General features: G+C 52.5%; 5 protein-coding genes across 5 annotated transcripts; 3 read left to right on the top strand and 2 right to left on the bottom strand.

Annotated features, from left to right (window-relative positions):
- Window positions 1–1736: 1736 nt before the first annotated feature.
- On the top strand, window positions 1737–3432 carry J4E86_005933 (uncharacterized protein; the record flags this gene model as incomplete). The annotated part of the gene is made up of 3 exons (XM_051446464.1): window positions 1737–1925; window positions 1979–2344; window positions 2398–3432. The coding sequence occupies 3 exons, from the start codon at window positions 1737–1739 to the stop codon at window positions 3430–3432; spliced, it is 1590 nt and encodes a 529-aa protein (XP_051302039.1).
- A 3525-nt stretch (window positions 3433–6957) lies between these two features.
- On the bottom strand, window positions 6958–7622 carry J4E86_005932 (uncharacterized protein; the record flags this gene model as incomplete). The annotated part of the gene is made up of 3 exons (XM_051446463.1): window positions 6958–7151; window positions 7360–7515; window positions 7595–7622. The coding sequence occupies 3 exons, from the start codon at window positions 7620–7622 to the stop codon at window positions 6958–6960; spliced, it is 378 nt and encodes a 125-aa protein (XP_051302038.1).
- A 3509-nt stretch (window positions 7623–11131) lies between these two features.
- Window positions 11132–11872, top strand: J4E86_005931 (uncharacterized protein; the record flags this gene model as incomplete). The annotated part of the gene is made up of 1 exon (XM_051446462.1): window positions 11132–11872. The coding sequence occupies one exon, from the start codon at window positions 11132–11134 to the stop codon at window positions 11870–11872; it is 741 nt and encodes a 246-aa protein (XP_051302037.1).
- A 5765-nt stretch (window positions 11873–17637) lies between these two features.
- J4E86_005930 (uncharacterized protein) lies at window positions 17638–19334 on the bottom strand (the record flags this gene model as incomplete). The annotated part of the gene is made up of 3 exons (XM_051446461.1): window positions 17638–18672; window positions 18729–19094; window positions 19146–19334. 3 exons carry the CDS (start codon window positions 19332–19334, stop codon window positions 17638–17640), a joined length of 1590 nt encoding a protein of 529 aa, XP_051302036.1.
- Window positions 19335–20830: 1496 nt separating this feature from the next.
- J4E86_005929 (uncharacterized protein) lies at window positions 20831–22277 on the top strand (the record flags this gene model as incomplete). Its single annotated transcript, XM_051446460.1, has 4 exons — window positions 20831–21301; window positions 21358–21499; window positions 21785–21931; window positions 22015–22277. 4 exons carry the CDS (start codon window positions 20831–20833, stop codon window positions 22275–22277), a joined length of 1023 nt encoding a protein of 340 aa, XP_051302035.1.
- Window positions 22278–22610: the final 333 nt, after the last annotated feature.

The following is a 22610-nucleotide window of genomic DNA, read 5'->3' as shown; positions in this document are numbered from 1 at the left end:
GCTTGACGGTCCATAAAATGGCCCAGAAGAACGTCAAGGCAGGAAAAATGAGTCTGCCAATGAGATAGATATGATAAGATAGCTCGGGGTAGGGTGGTATCTTGCCTTCCGTTACCTCCTGCACCTTGACCCGTATAGGTGACAGGACAATGTAGAGTATACATTGCCCAAGGAAAAGCAGGTAGGCAAAGGCCATGCAGCAGTCTTGTGCAACTATTCTCCTCGGTCGCAGATACTGTAGCAAGCATCGGGCTATGATAGCCACTGACACTATGGAGATGGTTGTATAGCCGACTACCCGTACCGTTCTCTGTGGAAACGATGCGCTCGAGCCTCCGCCGTTGGATTCGTGAGTAGAGAGAGTCATAACAGTAAATCTAAAGAATGAAAGGGTAGTGCCAACTGGATGGGCAACGTACTGGCGAGGAAGGGACGCCCAGGGTAGACAATGGGGTCTGTTGCTACAAACAGTGCATCCAGCATCAGGTATAAGAGTCGTCCGACATCCTGCTTGACCGCGCCAGCGGTACAGTGGATCTCAACGTACCAGAATCCTGGTGCATGGATTGCAGTCTCATGTCGCGGCAACTTTGATTGCAATAACAGGAAGGAAGAGGCACAGCTGACCGAACTTTCAGTGCGTGTCGCCGCGCCATGTTTGGTGGATCCATGCTCTTAGCGTAGCAAAAGCTTGATGCGAGCTGTTCGTCCTAGATGCTCTCTGGGCGGCGTGTCGCACACATTGCTTATTCATTTTCTGAATTTGTAAGCGACAGTTAGAGGGCATGTATTCATCGGTGGACGTCTGGAAGCCTATCTCCCTGTCCTGACCTAACTCTAGATGTCAGGGGGTAACTTGTCGGCGTTGACAGGGCCGGGGCTATCGAATAGCTAATGAGGCTTGCCACGAGCTTACCGCCCGGGACAAGAGCTGGAAGCTGCACCTGCCTGATATACGCTAGTTGTAATCATATGATGCGAGTGTAGCGAAAGGATCGAATCCAGAGTACGGACAAGAAACTTGGTGGTGATGGACGATGGATTGAAGGATTCGTGGAGGACCGATAGCTAGGTTCACCCGCAGACCGTGCCGCAACGCCAAGCCGCGCTAGTGGCGGAGCACGGAACCGAGCCGTCCCAACCCGATTTCCATCTCTCTTTGCATCAACATTTGCAGTTCGATTGCTTGCCTCCCTTACAGAATGCGTCAACTAACTGTCTTGGATCCGACAATGGGCGGAAAAGATGCACTTTAGATGCGTATCGTTCCAAGCGCTCGACAAGACATCTCTCGAAGAAGAGGGGCTCAGTGCCCAAGATCAAAAGTCCAATCCCTTCAAAGTTAGCTAGGCATACAAGTCGCACCATCTAGGTACAGGATCCTGCAGGGACTGTGCTTGCTCCTTACTTCCGCGAGGCAATATGTGCGACTTGCATACTGTGGGCATCTCGGTTCGCGGCCTGCCGCCCGTCACCTGCAGAAGTAACGATCTGAACCCTCGCGATTGGACAGTTTATATGATCTCACTAACACGCGCTGTACATCGCATAGAAAACGCGCAACGGCGTTTCTAGACCCGTAAGAGCCGTCTCATTACTCGCCCTGGGGGCTCCGCGGGTTTGGATACGACTACAAAAGGCTTGTCTCCTGCGATCGATGGCCCGTCCCTTCACATATAGGCCGCAGAAGTTCCGATCTTAATTCCTTGGGTGCGCGGCTATTTACTTCAGCGGTCATGAAGCTTTTCCATCAACTATGCGTTTGCGCTCTTGCGGTGGCAGCTGGAGCATCATCTCAGGATGTCTTCGAGCCGGCTGACTTCAATGTGACGGAGGCTCTTATTGACAACGGCATCAACGTGTCTACCATCCCCGCCTTGGCTGGTCTGGCGGCCAGATCCTCCTTGAAGGGCTGCTCCATTGCCGTAGGTTTCATTTACCCAATCTTACCCATCTTCCGCTAATTAGCTTCGGAAAGTGCAACTCCCTCAAGCTCGTTTTTGGAGCGGCCAAGGTATCCAGCGCTGCGCCAACAACGTACTGGTCTATACAGCAGCTCGAAGTCGAACCTCATTGCACGTTCAAGCCTAGTACCGCCCTAGATGTCTCGAGCCTAGTACTGATCGCACGTCTCACAACATGTCCCTTCGCAGTCAAAAGCGGAGGCCATGCGGCCTTTCCCGGCGCATCTAGCATTGAAGGTGGCATCACTGTCGATGTGGTCAACATGAATCAAAAGAAACTCTCTACGGATAAGAAGACTTTTACCGTCGGCCCTGGGAACCGATGGAAGGAGGTATACGACTACCTGACGCCCTACAATCTTGCCATTGTTGGTGGACGAGTAAGTCGAATGATCAAATTCAATACCTTGAGTTCGTTACTGATGCCAAATAGGCGGCATATGTCGGAGTCGGCGGACTCACGCTCGGCGGAGGTATCAGTCACCACACCAACGAGTACGGCTTAGCTTGTGACAACATTGCCTCATATGAGCTCGTCACCGCTTCGGGTATCATCCTTACTGTGAGCCAAAAGACTTTCCCAGACCTCTATTGGGCCCTTCGCGGCGGCGGCAACAACTTCGGCGTGATCACGGCGTTCAACTACGAAACCCTACCTCAAGGTCTTATGTTTGCGAGCAAACGCCAGTACAACGCAACTTACGCGCCTGCCCTGTTCGACGCGTTTGGAAACACAGTTGAGGCAGCTGAGACCGATACCAAGGCCGCCCACTTTGTTGCCGTCGCTTACTCTCGTGGCGTCAAGATTGCATCGACTGAGTACGAGTATTTCGAGCCGGTCGACCCAGCGAACCCACCCGCTATACTGAAGGAATACCTCGCATTGCCTCCACTCACCGACAACACCCGTAATTGCAGTCTGGCCGACACAACCCCTGGTCTCAGCCAAAGCATGCCAGACGGCTTCCGCACGACTATGTGGTCCCAGTCCTTCAAGTTAAACACAGAGTTGATGAAGCGTATGACAGACCATCTTTTCGAGATCGCGCCGGGTATCCCCGTTGGTTCGCCCAGTGTCACGTTTCAAGCCTTCAGCAAACCCGCCATTGCAGCCATGCAGAAAAAGGGCGGCAATGCGCTGGGTCTTCGGCCAGAAGACGGCCCTCTATTCCACGCCCTCTTCTACCTGTCTTGGACGGACGAGAAGGATGACAAGGTGGTCTTGAAAGCGGCGCAAGACTTTCTGAGCGCATCGGTTGCCATGGCGAAGGAGATGGGTGCGTATAATGACTACATGTACATGCCGTATAGTAGTCCCTATCAGCCTGTTATCTCAGGCTACGGCGCGGAAAACGTGGCTAGGCTGAACAAGGTCTCGAAAAAGTACGATCCCACAGGTGTGTTCCAGAACTTGCAGCCAGGTTACTTCAAGCTTGATGGTGGGGCACCGTACGGCCAGGTTGTGTAGGAGCACCATAGCACATTCTGATCGGCAATGCATGATATGCGCGCACTCATCCTGCGAAGCCCATAAGTTTAGTAGTGTCGACTGAACGATGCATTTTGTTATGCCTATTGGGTTGGCTGCCTCAGCCTTGTCATACCCTCATTTGGCAGACCACTACCGCATGGTCATGTTGTCTGGGCGGCACGTGTGTGCTGTCTCAGCCTTACCACATGTCTTTCGCCTCAGTCGTGCTGCTCCGCCATATTTGAACAAAGAACGACATTCAATCTCGATGCTAATGAGGTATCTTAACAACTAGTCCACGAATTTCCCCACATCACCGAGCTTCATTGTACTAAGATCTCCTTCACAACAATCGCAGAAGCGAAACTCGTCCTTGCACCATGGCAGTGACGCTTAAATCTGACATACTCATACGCAGCTGCTTAACACGCCACTTTCCACATACGAACGCATGGCGCAGCAGGCAGCTACATCTCACGTGGGTGGCGCCCGAACTTCAAAACCCCGCAAGATTGCGTTCAGCCTTCCTTTCTCATTTCGCCTCTCCCCGTCCACCCCGACTTATTCGACGACGGCACACCAACTTTAACGTTACCGTGCGCAGATCGCGTTGTACTATATACCGTCACGATGGTGCGTGAACCGGAGCCGCTCGAGCGTGTACGCGCGTTGGTTTGCGAGCCTTGCTGGGTAAATTGCTTCGATACGGAGGGGTTTGAGAAGCTAGGGCGTGGTGAGATTGACGAGATCAAATACGACGTGAGTGTTAAACGCGGTCATTATGCTATGATTTGCATATTACAAAGCGTTTGTGGGTCTCGATTGCCACAATTACCCAAGATACCCAATGAATACAACGTAGGCTGATCCAGGGTTTGAATTAGGTCACTGACGAGAACTTCCGAGCGGGCATCAGGAATGGATGCACGTGGTGTTTGATGGTCGTACAAATGTGCCCCTCGCTTCTATATGAGATACCTACGCACACCTTCGAAGTCACACTGTACACGAATTCCATTCATGTCATCACGCCACCGGGCAGCAACCTTTACGGGTTTATCGTTGAGGACCAGTTCCGCGCGACCTATGGATACAAAGAGCTTGAGTTCTTTACTGAATACGATAATTTTGCCGCCCAACAAGTCACCGCTCGAGATGTGGATCGAGATGTGATGCCATCAAGAACTTCTTCCCAGATTTTGAGATGGCTTGAAGAATGCGTTAAACACCCATGCTGTCCCCAGCAAGCCGGTTCTCCTCTCCCCACACGTCTTATCGATGTAGAAACAGCAAGAGTCTGCCATACGACCGGAAGTTCTGGCAAATTTGTAGCATTGTCATATTGTTGGGGCTCTGGCTCGCAAATGCAGCTGCGATCGGATACAGTGGAGACGCTGATGCATCACTTGGATTTCAACGACCTACCTCAGACTATTCAGGATGCTGTCCTTGTCACGCGGTCACTCTCTATTCCCTATCTTTGGGTATGTTGTGTACCCCCATACGATCGAGTGCCACAACCCGTATGTCTAATCAAATCACACTAGGTTGATGCACTTTGTATAATTCAGGATGATGCGGAAGACAAAGTCCGCGAGATTGGGTCCATGGCCCAGATATATAGCAGTGCTTATATCACGATCCTGGCTTCCCGTACAGACGACGCAGCCCACGGGTTTCTTGCACGTTGCTCTAAATATGAAGCTCCCAACGCGCGGATACCGTTCCGAATGGGGCCGAATAGATTCGGTAGCATCATCGCTCGCGACTATGCGCCTCGCCGGCCATCTACCAAGCCACGCAACCCACTGAGCACACGAGCATGGGCATTACAAGAACAGATGATGGCTAGCCGGCTACTGGCTTATACTGAACATACTTTAGAGTGGCGATGTGCATCAGGTATGATGAGTTTGAACAACTCATTGACGGTAGATTCAGGACACGACCCAGCACCAAAGTTGATCTCCCAGCTCAGCACAGACCCAGAGAAGGCTCTTTGGGAGTGGTTACAGATTGTTCAGGATTATTCGCATCGAGACATGTCCATAAAAAGCGACAAGTTGCCTGCCATTGCAGCTCTGGCAGAACGATTTTCTGCGGTCCTTGGAGATTACTTTGCAGGACTCTGGCGATACAAACTTATTGAGCAACTGTCTTGGGGAACAACAAATCTTTCAGAAGAACGAGGTGTCGGCAGCCCGTACAGAGCACCATCCTGGTCCTGGGCTGCCGTTGATGGAGTCTTTCTGCGGTATGGAAATGAACATGAAGAACATGAAGACTGTTGCAACTTGATATCGGCGGGAGTACTCCCCAAGAATGCTCAAATCCCGTATGGAGAGGTGGTCCATGCATCTATCAAGATCTGTGGAAAGGTAGCCATTGCCAGCGTTAAAGGACTAAATGGGGGTTTGTACAGAATATGCTCGCTTGATCATTACGAGAGTAAGGTCACTGAGCCACCATTGCAAAGGTTTTACAGAGCCTATTTTGACCAAGCCACCAAAGGTGCAGTTCTTAGCCACTGCCCAACATACCATATGACCTGTTCTATGGATCACAAAGAAATCCGTAGTGACCCTTTCATCGTTCGTGAGTTTTCACCAACCCTCCCAACTTCTATTAAACAGCTCTAATGGTCGGTTTCGTCGTTTTAGTACTTCTGCCTCTACGACGCTGGTTGGGCTCGGAAGATGACAATGATTGGGTAGATTACCAAGGTCTCGTTCTAATCCCGGCTGGCCTAGGCATTGTGCGAAGGATTGGCAGGTTTGGGGGCCTTGAAGAACACGATATCAAAAACCTAGTTGAACAGGAGATAACAATCGTGTAACAAAACGACCTATGGATTAGATCGATCCCAGCAAGCAGCATGAAGAAGCAGTCGGTAAAGGCGCGCGTGGCGTTAGGAGACTGCGTAGTCGGCTACATAGCAGATTAGAACATGAATGCATCATCCGCCGCAACAACAATACTGCGTGGACAGTGCGTGAAGGAATATGCCACGTATGTCCGAGTTGGTGACTCCGTGGAGAGGAGCGGTGAGCGTATATATTTGAGTGCGAGTCAGATACACAACGATTGCGCCGAAAGGGCAGAATCTCGTAAAGCCTCGTGAAGCACAACACTAAGCGAAACAATGCTTCCCAAAAGTGCAGTCTGACCCATCAACCATTAACCATCAACCATCACACATCTCGCAAAGCGCAAAAGAAGTCCCGTCTTCCAAAAAAGCTAAGAATGAGTATGATTTCGCTAGTTTCGCTATGCAGTGCAACTGAATGCTTTCGCTCTTTCTAAATGTAATAACACCCAAAAACACCTCCTCAATCAAACAACAACAAAAAACAAAAGTAACGCCGCAGTCCAGTTTTCCCAAGTCCAGTCGATTCGTATCATTAGTTCGTAGCAGGTGATTGCTCTTGATATCACACATCCGTCGTTCCATTCGCAGCGCCTCTGCTCTATTGACTCCTCCAGCGTTCATTACGTTCAGCGGCGTGGCAGTAGTCGCATCCTTCAAGACTCGTTCGTGGGGCTGGTGGGGTTGGAGAAGTTGGGTGTAGCAGGAGCGGAGTAAGTCTGGGTGATGGGTTCGCAGACGTTGCGGTGGGTCTTCCAGTCCGACTTTTGGCAGTTGCGGTCGCAGTAGTAAGCAGCCTTGCAGCGGGAGCAGCGGCGGCGTGCGGGTTCGCCGGAGCATGTTGTGCAAGCTGTTGCATGTTAGCGTCAAGGCCCTAGCATCATGAAGTTTGTAAGAAGTAAGAAGTGAAGTGGTGTTGTAGTGCCAGGCCAGTAAGGCGGCCGGCGATAATTGTGGGATAAAGTGGAGCGCCACATGCGCACTAATGCAGCCCAGCGAATCAAATCGGGTTCCTGCATCGCGCCACATGGGAGCTGGAGATAGGAGTCCAAACTTACGTTTGCTGTTGAATGCGCCGTTTAGGCTTTCGGTGCTGGCCATCGGACGCAGGGAATGGAAGAGTTCGGGTCGGTTGAACGCAGGGAGTGGTGAGGTGGTCGCTGGTGGTGTGGCTTGCGATGCGACAGAGCCGTCAGAGGACCGTCTCGGAATGTCTGGTTTGCAAAGTTAGTATGCATCGCAATGACGATTTCAAAGTCTGCAGTTGCAACTTCGAAAAGGACTCCAACATACCACTCTGCGCGCTATCCCTCCTGTCCATTATGGAATGTCGACCAGTGTTCACCGCTCCATTGCCATCGCCAAGACTGGACGTAAACACATTCAAACACACGCTTCGGGGTGGCATTTCCTCTTCTCTTTCTGTTTCGCAACGTCGTTATCCTTTCAAGCAACCGGTCAAGGGCAAGGTGTTCTAGAAAAGAAAGAATTAGGAGAATAGAAGGGATGTCTGGTATTTCAAGCAAAAATGCGGTCGCTGCGCTCCTGCAAAGTTTCGCTGAAAAGCGGTGTGAGGTGTGGAAGCACAGATCGCAAACTAGCCCAGGAACAGGCTAAGGCTTACCGTTCCGCTGAAACGCGCGGTCATGTGTCTCAGCCTTGGGTATCAATTCACCGTATCATCTTGGAGATGGAGGTCTTCTCTTGCATCTTCTGTGCATTGTGTGGTTGTTGCAGTGCTTGGAGGCTTGAAAATGGTGGTTGTAGTTCACGTTGCGCGACTTTGCTCCGATCATCGCGGGATCTGCAAAAGAAATCTCCGACTGTCTGGAGCGCGATTGAGTTTGAAAAGCAAGCAGCTCGATGCACATCCCCATTAACGGAAACGGCGAGACCGCCAGTTTGTGGGGTAGTCAGCGGCTGACGGTCCCCGTGGAAGCTTTGCGTGTACATGTCAGCAGCAAGCTGATCAGGTATTGAGTGTTCGCTGTTCATCTACAATTAACGCTGGCGCGACAGTAGTTTCTTTTGCCAAACGCAAGGGTGATGCCGGACGCGATGGCGATTGAGGACCCCTATTTCGAGCTTGACACTACTGGTCTGCTTGGAGATCGTCGTAACGCCCGCATGCCGCGAAGTCAATTTCAGCTGACCTTGAGCTGCCGTTCACCGTGTTCGTTGTTCTGGAGAACAGGTTTGTGCTGATGAAAGGCCCAGCAACCGGTGAACTTGGTAAGCATTGCCGCTTACTACGGGAGCAAGTCAGCTTCAGATCTGGACAAGATAAGAGAATCGCGAAGTATTGCCGAATTGATCGCCTCTATCGCCAGTATCCAGTCGATTTAGTAAGCGCCACGTCCGAAAGTCAAGTGGTACGTGATGTCGCGCGGATGAAAGGGTGCGCACGTGACTGACCCGCTTCGCGTGGTCCCACAATCTTATCTGGACCCTCCTGCACTTGTCAGTTCAAATGCGGCTAGACGGTGTTATTAATCAGTCGAACCAATACTGCATACGACTCCACACTTTGAGATGCTAACGTACATACACTTGCTAATGTCACGAGGTACGTTGAACGCGAAGACACATGTCAAGGCCAGCTTCTAAGAGCATTGAGTGAGCGAGAGGTCACGCCAGCCGACTAGATTATGGGGCACGCCGGCAATCCGACGATATCCATCGCCTGGTACCTCATCCTCAGCTATGACGGCGACTTGTTGCCTAGTCTCTGGTAACGCAGATTCACCGAGGGCTTGATCCAGACCACGGCAGACCTACTCATATCAGCTGATCACAAACAACGGAAGATGCTTGGGCATGTTAGGAGAATGAAGCAGTGGAAGGATACTCCGGCGGCGTGCGCATCGAAGCTTGATTCCGGCAAGGCAACTGAGACAGTTCACAAGGAGAGACGGAGCGTTCCATCCTCCGAAGTACGACATGTGGAGACAACGATGCCGTAATTCCTAGGCTTCCTAAGACGCCTCTGTGGCGCCATGGTATGGCGTATTTCTGGATATCGGATGCTAGTGGCTTCTGGTCGCCATGCATGGTAGCCTTGGAAGAGGGTCTTGGTATGGCATGGAGGAGCTTACGAGATGGGAGAATGACGACTGGAGTTTCTATCGTGTAACTAGCGGCATTGTGTGGCGGTGCAGAGCCGACGAACCGGTGTTTGCGGCTGTCATGATGAGCGACATGGCGCTAGAAGCCATTAAATCTCCGGCCAAGGCCAGTGACTTGATCATGTGCCACTAGAAGATGCCTACAAGCGGGATTGGCAGTTTGATGGCTTGCTCCGACATACGGGGCGAGCCGACTGTCGAGTCGCAGTCGGAGTCATAGGAAAGCGCCAAGAGAGACACCGAGAAGTGCCAAACGGGGCACATTGACTCACCGTTGGTAAAATCGAGCGACAGCCAGGTGTGAAACATGACTATTCGGGGCCCGTCCACGTGTTTCTCGTGATGAAACACTTCCGCTGTACACCGAAGGATACATTGGTAACCAGGGCCTGCTCAGCTCGGTGGGGTGGGCGCGAACTGCTGTACCAACGCGCCGATAGTGAAAAGAGTCACCAGAGAGCCCAATTGACGAATGACGAGGTGTCAAACTCCGGTCAACCAGAATGAGAAGAGCTAATAAATCGGTGGGTGCGTAGCGCTATGCACGTTGTTCGGCAAGCGTCGAGTAACAGGGTGTCTGATGAGTCTTTCGCAGACACGCAAACAATTTGCATGTTCGGCGCCCTCGACTGGCGCACATTGAAGGGCGTAGACCCTTTAGCACAGCCCTAGCTGAGGTGTTGTGGGTCTTGTCGTGGTTGCAGCCGCCGGTCTGTAGCACGCCAGCCACGCAAAGTGCAATTTTGCAGCGATTCGCACAGTCGCACAAGGACTTCAACAGCTACTCTGCGCTGTGCATTAGTTGGTAGATGGGTTGCGGGAGGTTGTGGCTATGCGCGAACCTGGGTAGCGGTGAGATTGTGGGAGTGCTGCGCAAATGAGAAATCGATGGTGGGGAGAAAACAAGTCTAGGCCGGATTGGGTGTGGCTGATGCCTCGAGAAACAGGCAGCGACCACCCGCCCACCCCTCAACACCCTGCGAACGCGGACAGCGACATGAGGCGCAGCGTCGAATAATCAGACCCCATCCACGGAAGCGGCCGACCTCGTTGGAGAGACAGCATAGGTGTTCTCTCTGCCCGACTGGACACGTTGACGGGCGCCAGGAGTCGGTGCGGCGGGTGCTGGCACTGCTGGACCCATTCTCCGACAGCAGTGCGCGAAGCGACAGCTCACCATCGCCAATGACAGCGCCCTCGAGCAGCGGCCGTTGGCGGCCCTCTGACTGACGAAACATGCGTCTAGCGGCGGTTCCCAAGACATCGTCGTCATGCACGGATCGAAAGGAACATTTCAAGTCACCGCCCTCGCTAGCCGGCCATGGCCCCCCCAGTCTGGGCACTAGGAGCAGCTAACCTAGCCCTGCTGATGGGCGCAGGCAACCCTGGCCTAGCTCAGGCTTCCACCCACACCCTGGGCATGCGGCCTCTGTACAGAGACAAGACATATATTCCATGGCACCCGCACCCACCATGGCCCCTCCATTCATACCAACTCACTCCAGACGACGACGACCTGCTATCTACATAACAACCAGTCTTCGCCATCCCATAACGACCAAAGTCAACCAACGCTCAACAACACTACACCAATATCACCCTCCCACCCGGGAGTGACTTCGCTACCATTCCGTACCTTGGCAACAACGTCACAACGGCTTACCCCAAGTCCATCCTGAAGAACTCACCCCCTTCATCGCCCAAGATGCCTTCCGCACGCACAAACCAGCCTACCATCGTTCACTCGCGGCCTTCCACGGCCAAGAAGGAGCGCGTGGTCGGCTTCTACGAGGACCCTGTCGACTCTTTCTCCCGCCCCGTCAACACTGCTGAGAGCTGGGCCGCCTACCACTTCGAGATGCACGCCAGGAAGTGTGCTTACTGCCACAACCCTTACGAAGTCCACCGCAACCACGAGCAGCTCTGCGACGTCGGCCACAGTCTCGCTCAACAGGTCGCTCGCTACATCTACCAGAAGTCCGATGGAGCCACCTACTCAACTGTCGAGGAAGACAACAAGCTCGTCCGTGTAGAGATCCCCGCCGGCTACATCGAGGTCTGCAGCCTCCTCAAGGCCATTGAGCGTAGCATCCGTCACCGATCCCGCAAGCCATTCGTCTCCATGGACCGCAGCTACTACGTTGCCCCCCGCACAGCACCCGCCTCTCCCCGACGAAGCCACTCCGTCAAGGTTGAGCAAGAGCCAAAGACCAAGAAGTCATCATCACGACGCAACAGCGAAATCGTCGACTGGCCACAGCACTCCACCAGCCGGCCGAAGCGTCCACTCGCCGAGATCAGCAACACTCCCAACTCCAAGCGCGGGTCGCTCTACGAGGAGGAAGTGGCTAAGCAGCGCCGGGCTGCTAAGCACTACGCTGTCGAGGTCCGCGAGCCATCATCACGCGACATCCGCGAGCACCGGTCGTCTGGCTACTACCGATGAATGATGACTTGAAGACTTTCTTTGCGCCTTACGAACTACGACTTATTGAGTAATACGATACCCACAATACCATCTACGGCTACGAGGCCTAGCGGCCGCGCGGTCAATCACTCCGATCCCACCACGACGACATCCGCGGGCGGACGCTGCAAAAGCTCCGCGCCGGTGCGCGCCACCGCCAAACACACGTTCATACATGCTTTATCGCACGCCTTGCTTATGCGTTGCTTATACATGCTATTGGGTGCTGAAGGAACGACGGTGGAATGATACCTGCAAAGGATCACAGTTGCATGCCTCCACCTTTGCGGTGTTTGAGGAGGGAATGGATGATGCGCTCCAGGGTAATGGACCCTGGATGATGCGGAGGAAACTTGGAATGACGTTAATGGGCTGAGACTAGAGGGTCTGGCTAGATAGCTAATAATGGAGACATCTCCTCATCACTCAACATCACTGTGCCATCATGAAGTGACTTTGCCCCATTACCCAAGAATAATACTCATATCATTTCTACAATAGTCTAGAATACCTTTGCGACAGACAACTACAAGATGCGCTCCGATAGCGCAAGTCTTGCTCCACACACACAGAATCCCACAGAACCACGCTACTCTGAAACAGTCACACACAAGACCTCTCGAACCAACAATGACTCCTACAAGACACACACCTCGGCTGCTCCCCTCTGGCTCTTCCCTTTGTTACGCCTGAGACACGACCAATCAGACCCCAGGGCAGCCAGCAACACCTTGTCTTATCTCCAGCCAAGTTTCCCATCATGTGGCCAGGAATATATTGATCGCCGGCGCCGGATACGAGTGCGTGAACACCCCCGTTACCAAGATTTCCGCGCGTGTGTGCGAATGGACCCTGATGTCTGCCTGGCGTCGCAAGCACCCTCCTTATCGCCCCGGCGAGGTAAGTGGGTTTCGATACACCCTCCTGGAGTATCAAAGTGAGACTTGCATTTGCACAACTGCTAGTGTATTCCGTGGTTGCGCAAAGATGTCATTCCGTCGCGGTTGATTTCAAATGTGCAATACTGAGCCACAAAGCCACTTTCTGACATACATGACCTCAGCCCCCGTATGAAACCAGGACGACATCATCGTCAGCTGGACTGGGGCCCTGGTCGGATGTTTCTGATGACAGTCGGGATGCTGGGGGTCGTCGCCCATGACGTCTTATCGTCAAGGCTCACGACGGCAGAATTCTGATCTTCGTCAGGGAGGATTCCAAGGTTGCGCTGCGGGGCAAATGATGGCAGACGTCAGGGTCCAGGCAGGAATCTTGGATCTCACACGGGACGATGGAAGTCAAGGGTCTGCCAAGTTGGGGGCGGGCGACGAAGGTACCGTGATCGGTGGTGTTCGAGAATATGTCTACTGTGATGGTTGCCTTGGTAGGAGATTACTAAGAGAGGCCTGGATGGCTGGTAGCGATGGAATGTGGTGTTGCGGGGTACTTGCGCTGAACGGCAGCCGGCAGATAGGCAGCGGCCTCGCCGGCAGTGCTCGATCTTCAGCGCCGTCTGCCACAACCAGAACTCAATAGAAATCCTCGCCACTACCAAAAATACAACCCTGAACGCAACGGCGATATTGCCACAGTTCGAAGGATCTCGATAGTAGGAGCCTCACGATAATAGCAACTGTCTCGCTTCTTCCCGCGACACGAGGATCGAACGAGAATGTACGAACGTTATTGCGCGTCCGCCGCAGAACGACCGAGTTACCAATATCGGACGTCACATATCGTCAGCACCTGTTTGTCATCGAGCGATGGTGGAAAGAGAGACTGCAAACCTCAGGAGAGATGGAGAATTGATGAGCTGCACTTCGCACTATCCAGCCCAAAGGCCCCGCCAACCCCTCATACTAGCCAGACCTGATAGCGACATCTACAATCCAGAACACTTCTCCATCTTTATCGCGCATTGACAACTGTCCCAATATCGCGGCAGCTATCTGTTCTGATCAAGGACGTTCCCGACTGCGCATCCCCAGAGCCCGTGGGTGATGCCGGTAGCCGCACTCGAGCCAGCCCCCAGCCCCACCCTGTCTATAATCAGGATGAGCTCGCAACTGGCCAGCCCAGCACAACAACGACAGTTCAACGAATGCGCGACTCCATCATGGATAATTGTCGATTGCATATGATATGCATATTCTTATTCTCCAGTGGAGCAGGCCGCGACTCCATTGTCACCGGTCAATATGCAGCTAGCCCTCTAGTCGACGTCGTAGTAGGTGCAGCGTGCATGCATTGCAGCCTCACCGGTCAACCAGAACGAGTACCTGCACGAAACCCACAGCACGCCCGGTCTCGAATCAACCATATCATCACTCTCCTGCATCGTCGGAGCTGCCCGTGTCAGTGTTTCAGGACAAAAGCAGTGCGCAAGCTGTATTGCCAGCTCACCAGCTCCCCCGCATTTACCAGGAGCTGCCCTTTGCCCATCCGGCGAGGCTGGTCTCGCTGGCCAACGTGTCTAGCTGGATTCCCGTGTTCGTCGACTCACACAGAACAGCGCTGAGCGCCAATATTCACCCTCGTCCGAACCCAACCTCATCCCAACCACCCGATCCGATATGCTTCCCCACAGTCCAATACTTTAGTATTTTCTAATGTAGTCCGGTGCAAATGTCAACGTGTCGACCTCGCTTGCTGGGGTCTACCCCCCGAGGAGTCATAGCGGCCCTGCCCAACTGTGGACTTTTGTGGTCAATCTTCGCCTGCTATGGGGCAGTAGCCGAGTATTGATGGGTACGTCGCTGAGCTGGACAGGGCTACGCTGGTCGCAGGTACTGGCAGAAAAAGTGAAAGTGATTGGGCAATGGCTTGGTCGTCGAGGTAGGTGTTCGGTGGTCGATGCGTGGTGGTTTGTCGCATGTCCGCGTGTTGCGGCGGGAAGCTATCGTTCGGTGGGTGGTGGTGGTGGGTGAGGCGCAGCACCGCGTTCACAGGGCTGAGCCATCAGATAGTCGTCCAAGGCGTCAAGCCACTGGCTCGATGCATGATCACCGGTCAGAACACCATTCGCACCTGCTGCGGCTGATGAAAATCGATAGCAAACATACGAAGACGGCGCCCTCCGACACGCATTTGTAATTCGTAAGCCGCAACGCGCCCATCTCCCCATCGCCAAAACGGCAAATGCGACAACCATTCTCAAGACCTCCTCCCTAGGGGCCAAGTCTCGTATTACCGCCTAGTCTCAGGTACCGCCGCCGCGCCAGCGCCAGCCTTATGGCCCCCATCCCATCGCGCCATCGCTTCCTTCCTTCCTCCCGTCGATTGCAAAAATAGCCCCCCGACGTTCATGCGCCGCATGCTGCGCCGCCTCCATGTCTGTTTCGACATCAAACATTGCGCTGAGCCAATCGCAACTGGCTTTTCTGCCAGACATGGGTTCGGTTCCTGAGATGTGCGAGGCGCCAGGTACGCGTGGTTAGGGTCGCTTTACTGGGTTGCGGTCGCTGGGGTAGGATGAACGGGTGGTATGAGGATGGGGCTGGGGGAGTTGGGGGTTAAGACAAGAGAGGTGGTATGACGATGGTAGTGAGGGTAAGGAAAAGGTGTACGGTTGCCTTGAATGCTGATGTGGACAGATTGCGAAGCTGTCGTTGGAGTTGATCCGGATGTTGGTAACGTGCGGATGCTACCTTGGGGCAGAAAGCTTTTCGTCCTTGTTCGATCACCATGCGGATTCGAACGTCTACCATTCCTTACTGCTGTGCCTGACATATGAGAAGCGCCACGCTTGATGTAGCAGAAGGATTACTGCGCTCAGTGACGACATAGGCTATGTGAGAAGACTCTGGCGTGCGATGCGCGAAGCTGGGGAAGCGTGTCCGGTAGGCTCCAGACAAGCATATCACACGTCCCGTCGCATTGCGTGCAGGTGAGGAAAACCACGGTTGGCGTTGAGGTTGCATTAGATATCTTCTCGCTGTCTACGACATGAGTGTGGTAATGCAGTACTTCTTTTCCATCAACGGGAAGAATCGTTTGGAGTTGACGTTCCGCGGATGTTGAATTCAAGCACAATCAGTAGGCATATGGTCCGCATCGTAGGCTAATACCCAGGTATGCAAGCAGACTTCGAGATGAACGTCTAGTGCTGCCCCCAAGCCCCACAATTATCCAACCCACCCAATCGCGAGCAGGCTACGGGGGCTGCGCCTCATAGGTACATGTCCTCATATATATGTATGCCGCTGTTTGTAACACAAACTCGATGGATTCAGAATACCCGTGGACGTCTAGTGCTGCCACACGATGATCATGTTGCGTTAAACGAAGCTACCTGTAACACCGCCATCCTATTCAGATAGCTCACTGTGCTACTCCTGTGTGTACTACTATTCAAACGAGGTCTGAAACTATTTACATGTACCAACGGAAGACTGCAGATGAAGTACTATCGTGCTGACGGCTAAGGTCATTGCTGCAAAGTCATGAAGTAAACACAATTTACTCCAAATGAAGTACCACCGTGCCGACTGTTCAAAGTTGTCGCTGCAAAGCAACAAATTAAACACAATCTACTTTGAACAAAAAGGTGTTGTGTGGGGCTACCTAGGTATCTGACTTATCGCTGCAGGATACTAACATCACGGCGATCCCAACTCTGGAAGATACATAAAGCTCTTCGTTCGCCGTTGAGCTTGGTTTCCACCACAAAGAACAAAATCACTCTGCACACTAAAAGCATCGTTATTACACCTACGTTACTCTATTCACAAACTATAACTCCCAAGTTACGATGTTGTCATTGTCCTGGATCGCATGCCTCGCCGCTCTTCTTCCTTTGGCCTCCGCCGCGTGCTGTAACGCCAGCCAAGGCGGTGGATGTGCTGATAGAACTGGAGGTACACCATGCTGCGGATACGGCAAATGCAACATATTCTGCTGCGCCTGCAAAGGCGGCTGTCGCCACTCGAAACGGGACGTTCCACTCGAACTGGAGGACCGTTCGGACGCCACCACGACAGCTTTCATGGAAGCTGATACAGAGGGTGCGGGCAGTATCACTCTGGACCGCTATCTGAAGTATATGGCGGTGGAGGGAGATAGTGAGGTATGGGTCAAGTGGTTTAACGAGTAAGTGCTAGAATCCTTCTTATGGCTATTGGATGTGACGTTGACTTGACAAAGGCACGACACGAACAACGATGGTGTCATCACTATCGACGAAGCTGCTTAAGACCATCTGCTATGGGAAACGCGGTTCTAGCTAAGATCAAGAGGGCTTGCGAAATGGTGCTGTGGAGTCAGCAGGGGATAGGGTAACTAAGAGACGCTCGGGTATACGCACTTCGAAGAGAAGCGTTCAACACTCACTTAGACAACATGGTCCACATACACAATACATTCGTTCTTGCATCATCGAGTCAAAACCTATTATCATGCCGGCTGAATGCTGAACATTAGATGCAGGTATTGATTGATCGTGCATGCCATGCGGCACAGTCTGCAGACGGGCGGGCCTGTCCGCAAGTTCTCCACGAAACTTTCAGTTGACCTTCAGATCAGATTCCCGTACACAGTCGAAGTTGAATGTTTGAGTTACGCTCGTGCGCAACATCCAGCGCACATGGGCAGGTGCACATCCAATTCTTTTTGCAAGGGATGAAGGTCTTCCGCCGACGTTGGAAGCCTCACCCTTGTTAGCCACCGGGATAGCCTCAGCCAGACAAATGCAAACGCCGCAGAACCCTAAAGTATTGAGTATTGACAGCTCGCTTCATGCGCGCTGTCTAAATACTCGCACCAAGCGGTGCTTTCCCATCAAGCTTGAAGTAACCCGGTTGCAGATTCTGGAAAACTTGCATCGGGTCATACCTTTGCGATATAGCCCTTAGTCTCGCCATGTTCTTCTCTCCATACCCAGCAACCACAGGCTCATATCCGCTGCTGTACGGCATATAGTAGTACTCGTTATCGACACTCAGCTCCCTAGCCATACCCTTGGACGTCTCAATATAGGACTGGGCAGCCTTCATCATCGTTGTGTCGTCGCTAGACTCGTTCCACGCCATATACACCAAGACATGAAAGAACGGGCCGTTCTCGGGGTACAAGCCGAGGGCGTTACCACCTTTCTTTTGCATCGCTTGTAGCGCTGGCTTGGAGAACGCTTGGAATGCAATGTTCACGGAGACGGCAGGCAGACTAGGTGCCACCTCAAAGAATCTATCGGTCATCTTTTGGATGAGCTCGGCGCTCATTTTGAATGACGCAGACCACATGGAGGTGCGAAAACCAGATGGCATATCGTCGCTTCGGTGTGGCGTCAGATCTTCGAGGGTACTGTTGCTCGTCTTGTCTTGCATGAATGGGATACCGAGATACTCCCTGGCGATTTTGGGAGGGTTCGAGAGGTCGACTGGGAGAAGGTATTCGAGTTCGGTAAACGCGAGTTGGTAAGTATCGTATGTTGTAAATGACACTACGTGTGCGAGCTTCGTATCTTCTTCGGCATTATTGATGGCGTTCTCAAAAGCAGTGATCAATGCGGGAGTGGTGCTGGGGTCGTGGATACGCATCCCACCCCACATGGGTGGTTGTACAATAGTCTCATATTGGAAGGTTGTGACAATACCGAAGTTGTTTCCGCCACCGCGTAGGGCCCAGTATAGATCGGGGTAGCGACTCGGAGACGCGTTGACAATAACGCCAGACGCGGTAACGACTTCGTAGGACGCGACATTGTCGCAGGCAAGACCGTATTCGTTTGTCAAATCGCTGATGCCTCCACCTAGAGTCAGACCACCAACACCGACGTGTGCGGCCTAGAAGATGTAAGCGCACTTCATGGAGAGTAGCTTGGCGTCCGAATTGAACGTACTCGGCCACCGACTATCGTCAAGTTGTAGGGTGTGAGATACCGGTATGCATCTATCCACCGGTTACCTGGCCCAATAGCGACAGTCTTCTGGTCCGCAGACAGCTTGCGCACGGTGAAGTCTTTCAAGTCGACCGTAATACCTCCATGGATACTGGAAGCACCGGGAAACGCGGCATGCCCACCACTCTTTACCGCAAAGGGGCACTGGGTAAGGCGAGATATCAGTATCAAGGATGACACCTCAAGAGTGGCCTTGGGAGTAAAGGTGCAATACGGCACAACGGCGGCTTGTTGGTTCGACCAGTATTCGGCATTCTGTCCACGGGCAGTCTTTTCTTTACCGAAGACGACTTCGAGCGAGCCACACTGTCGTGGAAGTTAGCTTATGCTGCAGAGAAGCACAGCGCCAAAACTCACTGCGATGGAGCAGCCGCTTAAAGACGATCGGATGGCCAAGCCCGCCAATTCAGGCATTGCGGAAACATTGACCCCATTCTGGATCAGGGCTTCGGTTACATTGAAATCAGGTGCTTCGAACGTATCTTGGGCCGACGCCCCTACCATTACGGCAAGGGTGCCACACATAACCTTCTCAACAAATTTCATGGTGGGGAATGTTGTACAGGACTCCAAAATAGGATGAACGACGAGGCTACCTCGTGCTTTTACATTTGGCCGTTGACCACAGATGTATGTTCATGTACGAGTAAGTAGGCGAAGAAGTCCCTCGGATTAGTAGCCTGCATCTACCGACAGGAGGCTTCTGGCTCACACCTGCGTTCACCGTGGCTCTAGCTAGGCTTTTGTTAGCAAAAGGACATAGCTTCCTTGGATTACACCCAATCGGAGTGCAAGCCTCACTCCGTCGTAAGGGTTGACAGGATGCGAACCGATGCCTAGACAGGCCTGATGAGGGGCTGCGTTCATATGGAGACAAGTGTGAGCTGCCGGCCCTGCATTAGCATACGCTATAGGGTGCATATATTCCGTTTGTAGGATTGCCTCCTCAGCGCTGGTTTGGCAAGAGTGGTTGAGTAAATGTGGCTTCCAGGAGGAGATGGGGCACATTGCTGGACTTCAGAGCCGAATGACAAGTCGCTCGTGCGTAGCTGTGTCATCATGGCGATAACTCTCCTGCGCCCAGGAGCAACTGGTTAAGAGGATGAGGGCGAGCGAAGGATTCACATTGGAATGAGATATGTGGAGTGGGCGAGCGGACACGGAAGGTGGGAAAGGCGCGGCTCGTTGGTTGAGGACCGTGCCGCATTGCCAAGGTGGCACGGACACCGGTCATCCGGCTTGTCGGGCTCCGGGTGGTGCGATATTTCAGTTTGAGCATCGCAACGAGACTTGACGACTATAGTCCACGAAAAACCACCTTGTTCAGAGAATTCACGCACCAATCAGATTATACCTGTTAAGGTCTAGAGCAATGTGACAGTGCGGCCGGATTCACTTCACCCGGCGGGTGGCCCCTTCCGCAGCTTCGGCATGTCACGCACCGACTCCCGCATTGCGAGTGTACTTCCGTGGATGTGCTGCTCTAAACCATTTCCAAATTTTCAAGCGCTTGAGTAGCGAAGCAAGCCCAACTTCTATGAGCGCGCAAAGAAACGACATTAGCGAAGTAAAGCATGTTCGTCGACAATCAAAGCATTGCGCATTATTTTGCAGTTTGCAGAGAAGGGAAAGGCCGCCAAAGGCACCAGGAGACATATACAAAGAGTCACGAATAGCAAGCATTGCAATTTGGCGCGCGCTGCATAGCGCGTGGCGCCTACGATGAACATGGGCGGAACGGAGCGTCTACCACGAGAACTTGGCAGCGGCAGCACCAACAAAGGAACGCTCTTGACGATAACGCCATTTACCGGATCACTGGGGCGTCAATCACTCTTGCCGATGCAGGCATGTCTCAGACATCACAACAAGGAGCCTATAGCCCATATGTAAAATGTCTCAGCCGTGTTGATCTCAGGCGTTGATCATCACATATAGACCGCGCCCCATCACTCGTCTGTCTTTTCATCTCTATTTAACTCGTTTTCACCAACTCGTTTCCTTTTTTTAGATGCTTCAGGTCTTTTTGCACATCTATCACGATGCCAGACGCTCCGCTACCCAACGGCAACAGCGAGGGCATCAAGAAATCCAGTAACTCGTTCTCGCAGACGACCGTACTTACGGTTGGCTACGTCGCCGTATCTGTTGTCTCGGTGGTCATGATAGCTCGGATAGTGCTCCTTGTGCTGCGGCCGAAGAGGTTTGTAGCGGAAGACTACTGCGTCTTTTTAGCATACGCTTTCTTCGTTTCTCAATGCGCACTATACATTGCGATTGCGCCATTGTCAGACCGCGTCGTGGCAGTCCAAGAGGGAAGAGCGCCATATTATCCGGAACTGATCGATGAAGGTTTCTTGCTGGGAAGGCTGTACTTCCCCGCTCTTATCACCTTCTGGATAATACTTTGGCTGGTTAAGTTTAGCCTGCTGTTCCTGTATAGAAAGCTTCTGGTAGGAGTACCAAGTGTCTACAACAAGATCTGGTGGTTCATCGTGGTGTTTTGTGCCATTGTAAGTCCCCGTACAGCTTCGACCCTGATGCTACCTGCGCTCACAGGGATCGATAGACTCAAGTAGGGAACTACGTCTGCTATATCGAATCCTGCGAGACTCTAAAAGGGTTCTTCAACGGTGGCTGTCACGACAGGGTGCGTCAGTTCATGAGTGTCTGGTATTCTTTCGCTGCTGACACGCTGACCAACATCATGAGTACGTGCGAGCACACAATACATATACCATTCAGAGCTTCATCTGATCAACGCTCTTTACAGTCATTGCGTTTCCCATGCATCTGACGTGGAATCTTCAATTGCCACAAGGACAAAAGATTGGGTAGGTCATAAGCCGAGTTGACGTTCAGTATGCACTGCTGATACCTTCGCAGTATGTGTCTCCGCCCTCAAACTTCAAAAAACACAGCGGAGTTTGAGCCATTCAATGCTTGATGTTGCCAATCATAATGTATGATACCCTGGAAGCTGACAGACGGGCTAGGCATCAATGCGCTTTTCGCTAGTGCTGTTCTTTGCATCATGATATCTACACTCCGAGCCGCCCAAATTACCGCAAACACGATCAATACAGATGCCGACACAGACGGAACATGGCTCGCAGTCTGGGGCATGGCTGAGTGCGCCGTTGGTACGTCCGCTGTCCTTCATTCCACGATTTGGTTGAGCATGACTGGAAACTACCGATGGCAATGTCGCTAACCAGATCGACAGCCGTAGTCATCGGTCTAACCCCATCATTTGCTGTCCTGGTTCGCGCAGGCCGAAACGCAATAAGAAGACCTGATGCGGATGAGCAAGAAGTCCAACTCACTACCATTGGTGGCTCGGGTGGATCGGGGAACCGCAAGGAGAACCCATCAGAGACGTGGCTAGCGATGGATGATAGTAGGGAAGAGCTTGCGACAGCACATGACCCGGCGTCCGTAACCACAAGTGTACACCTTGAAGAAGGTAGCCTTGGCCTCAGACGGTAGGATTATAAGAGTGTCCGGCATGTACTATGATCTTTCAGTCTCGAGTGAAAGGAGGTTGATCTAAGAATGTCTTATGGTGCACATGCTATATCCCAGAATTTAGGTACATGGAGCCAGTAGTTGAAAGGTCGCGTCCTCAGCATACGTCTTACCTTGATGTACGAGTGAGTAGTCAAAAAGTCCGCATGCACTGATATTGGGTGAACGGCTCCAATGCGAGCTTCCGGTCGTGCATTAGTACGCGTTGAAGCAGGTCTCGATCCTACTCATAGGATCGCTACCCCAGCTCTGGTAGTTTGATAGCCGCTGGCCACGTTCACAGCTCCCGACAGA

Source organism: Alternaria arbusti (assembly GCF_024043155.1).
Source record: "Alternaria arbusti strain BMP 1465 chromosome Unknown scaffold_7, whole genome shotgun sequence".
Classification (NCBI taxonomy): Eukaryota; Fungi; Ascomycota; class Dothideomycetes; order Pleosporales; family Pleosporaceae; genus Alternaria; species Alternaria arbusti.
The sequence above is the reverse complement of the archived record's forward strand: the minus strand, read 5'-3'. Positions and strand labels throughout refer to the sequence as shown.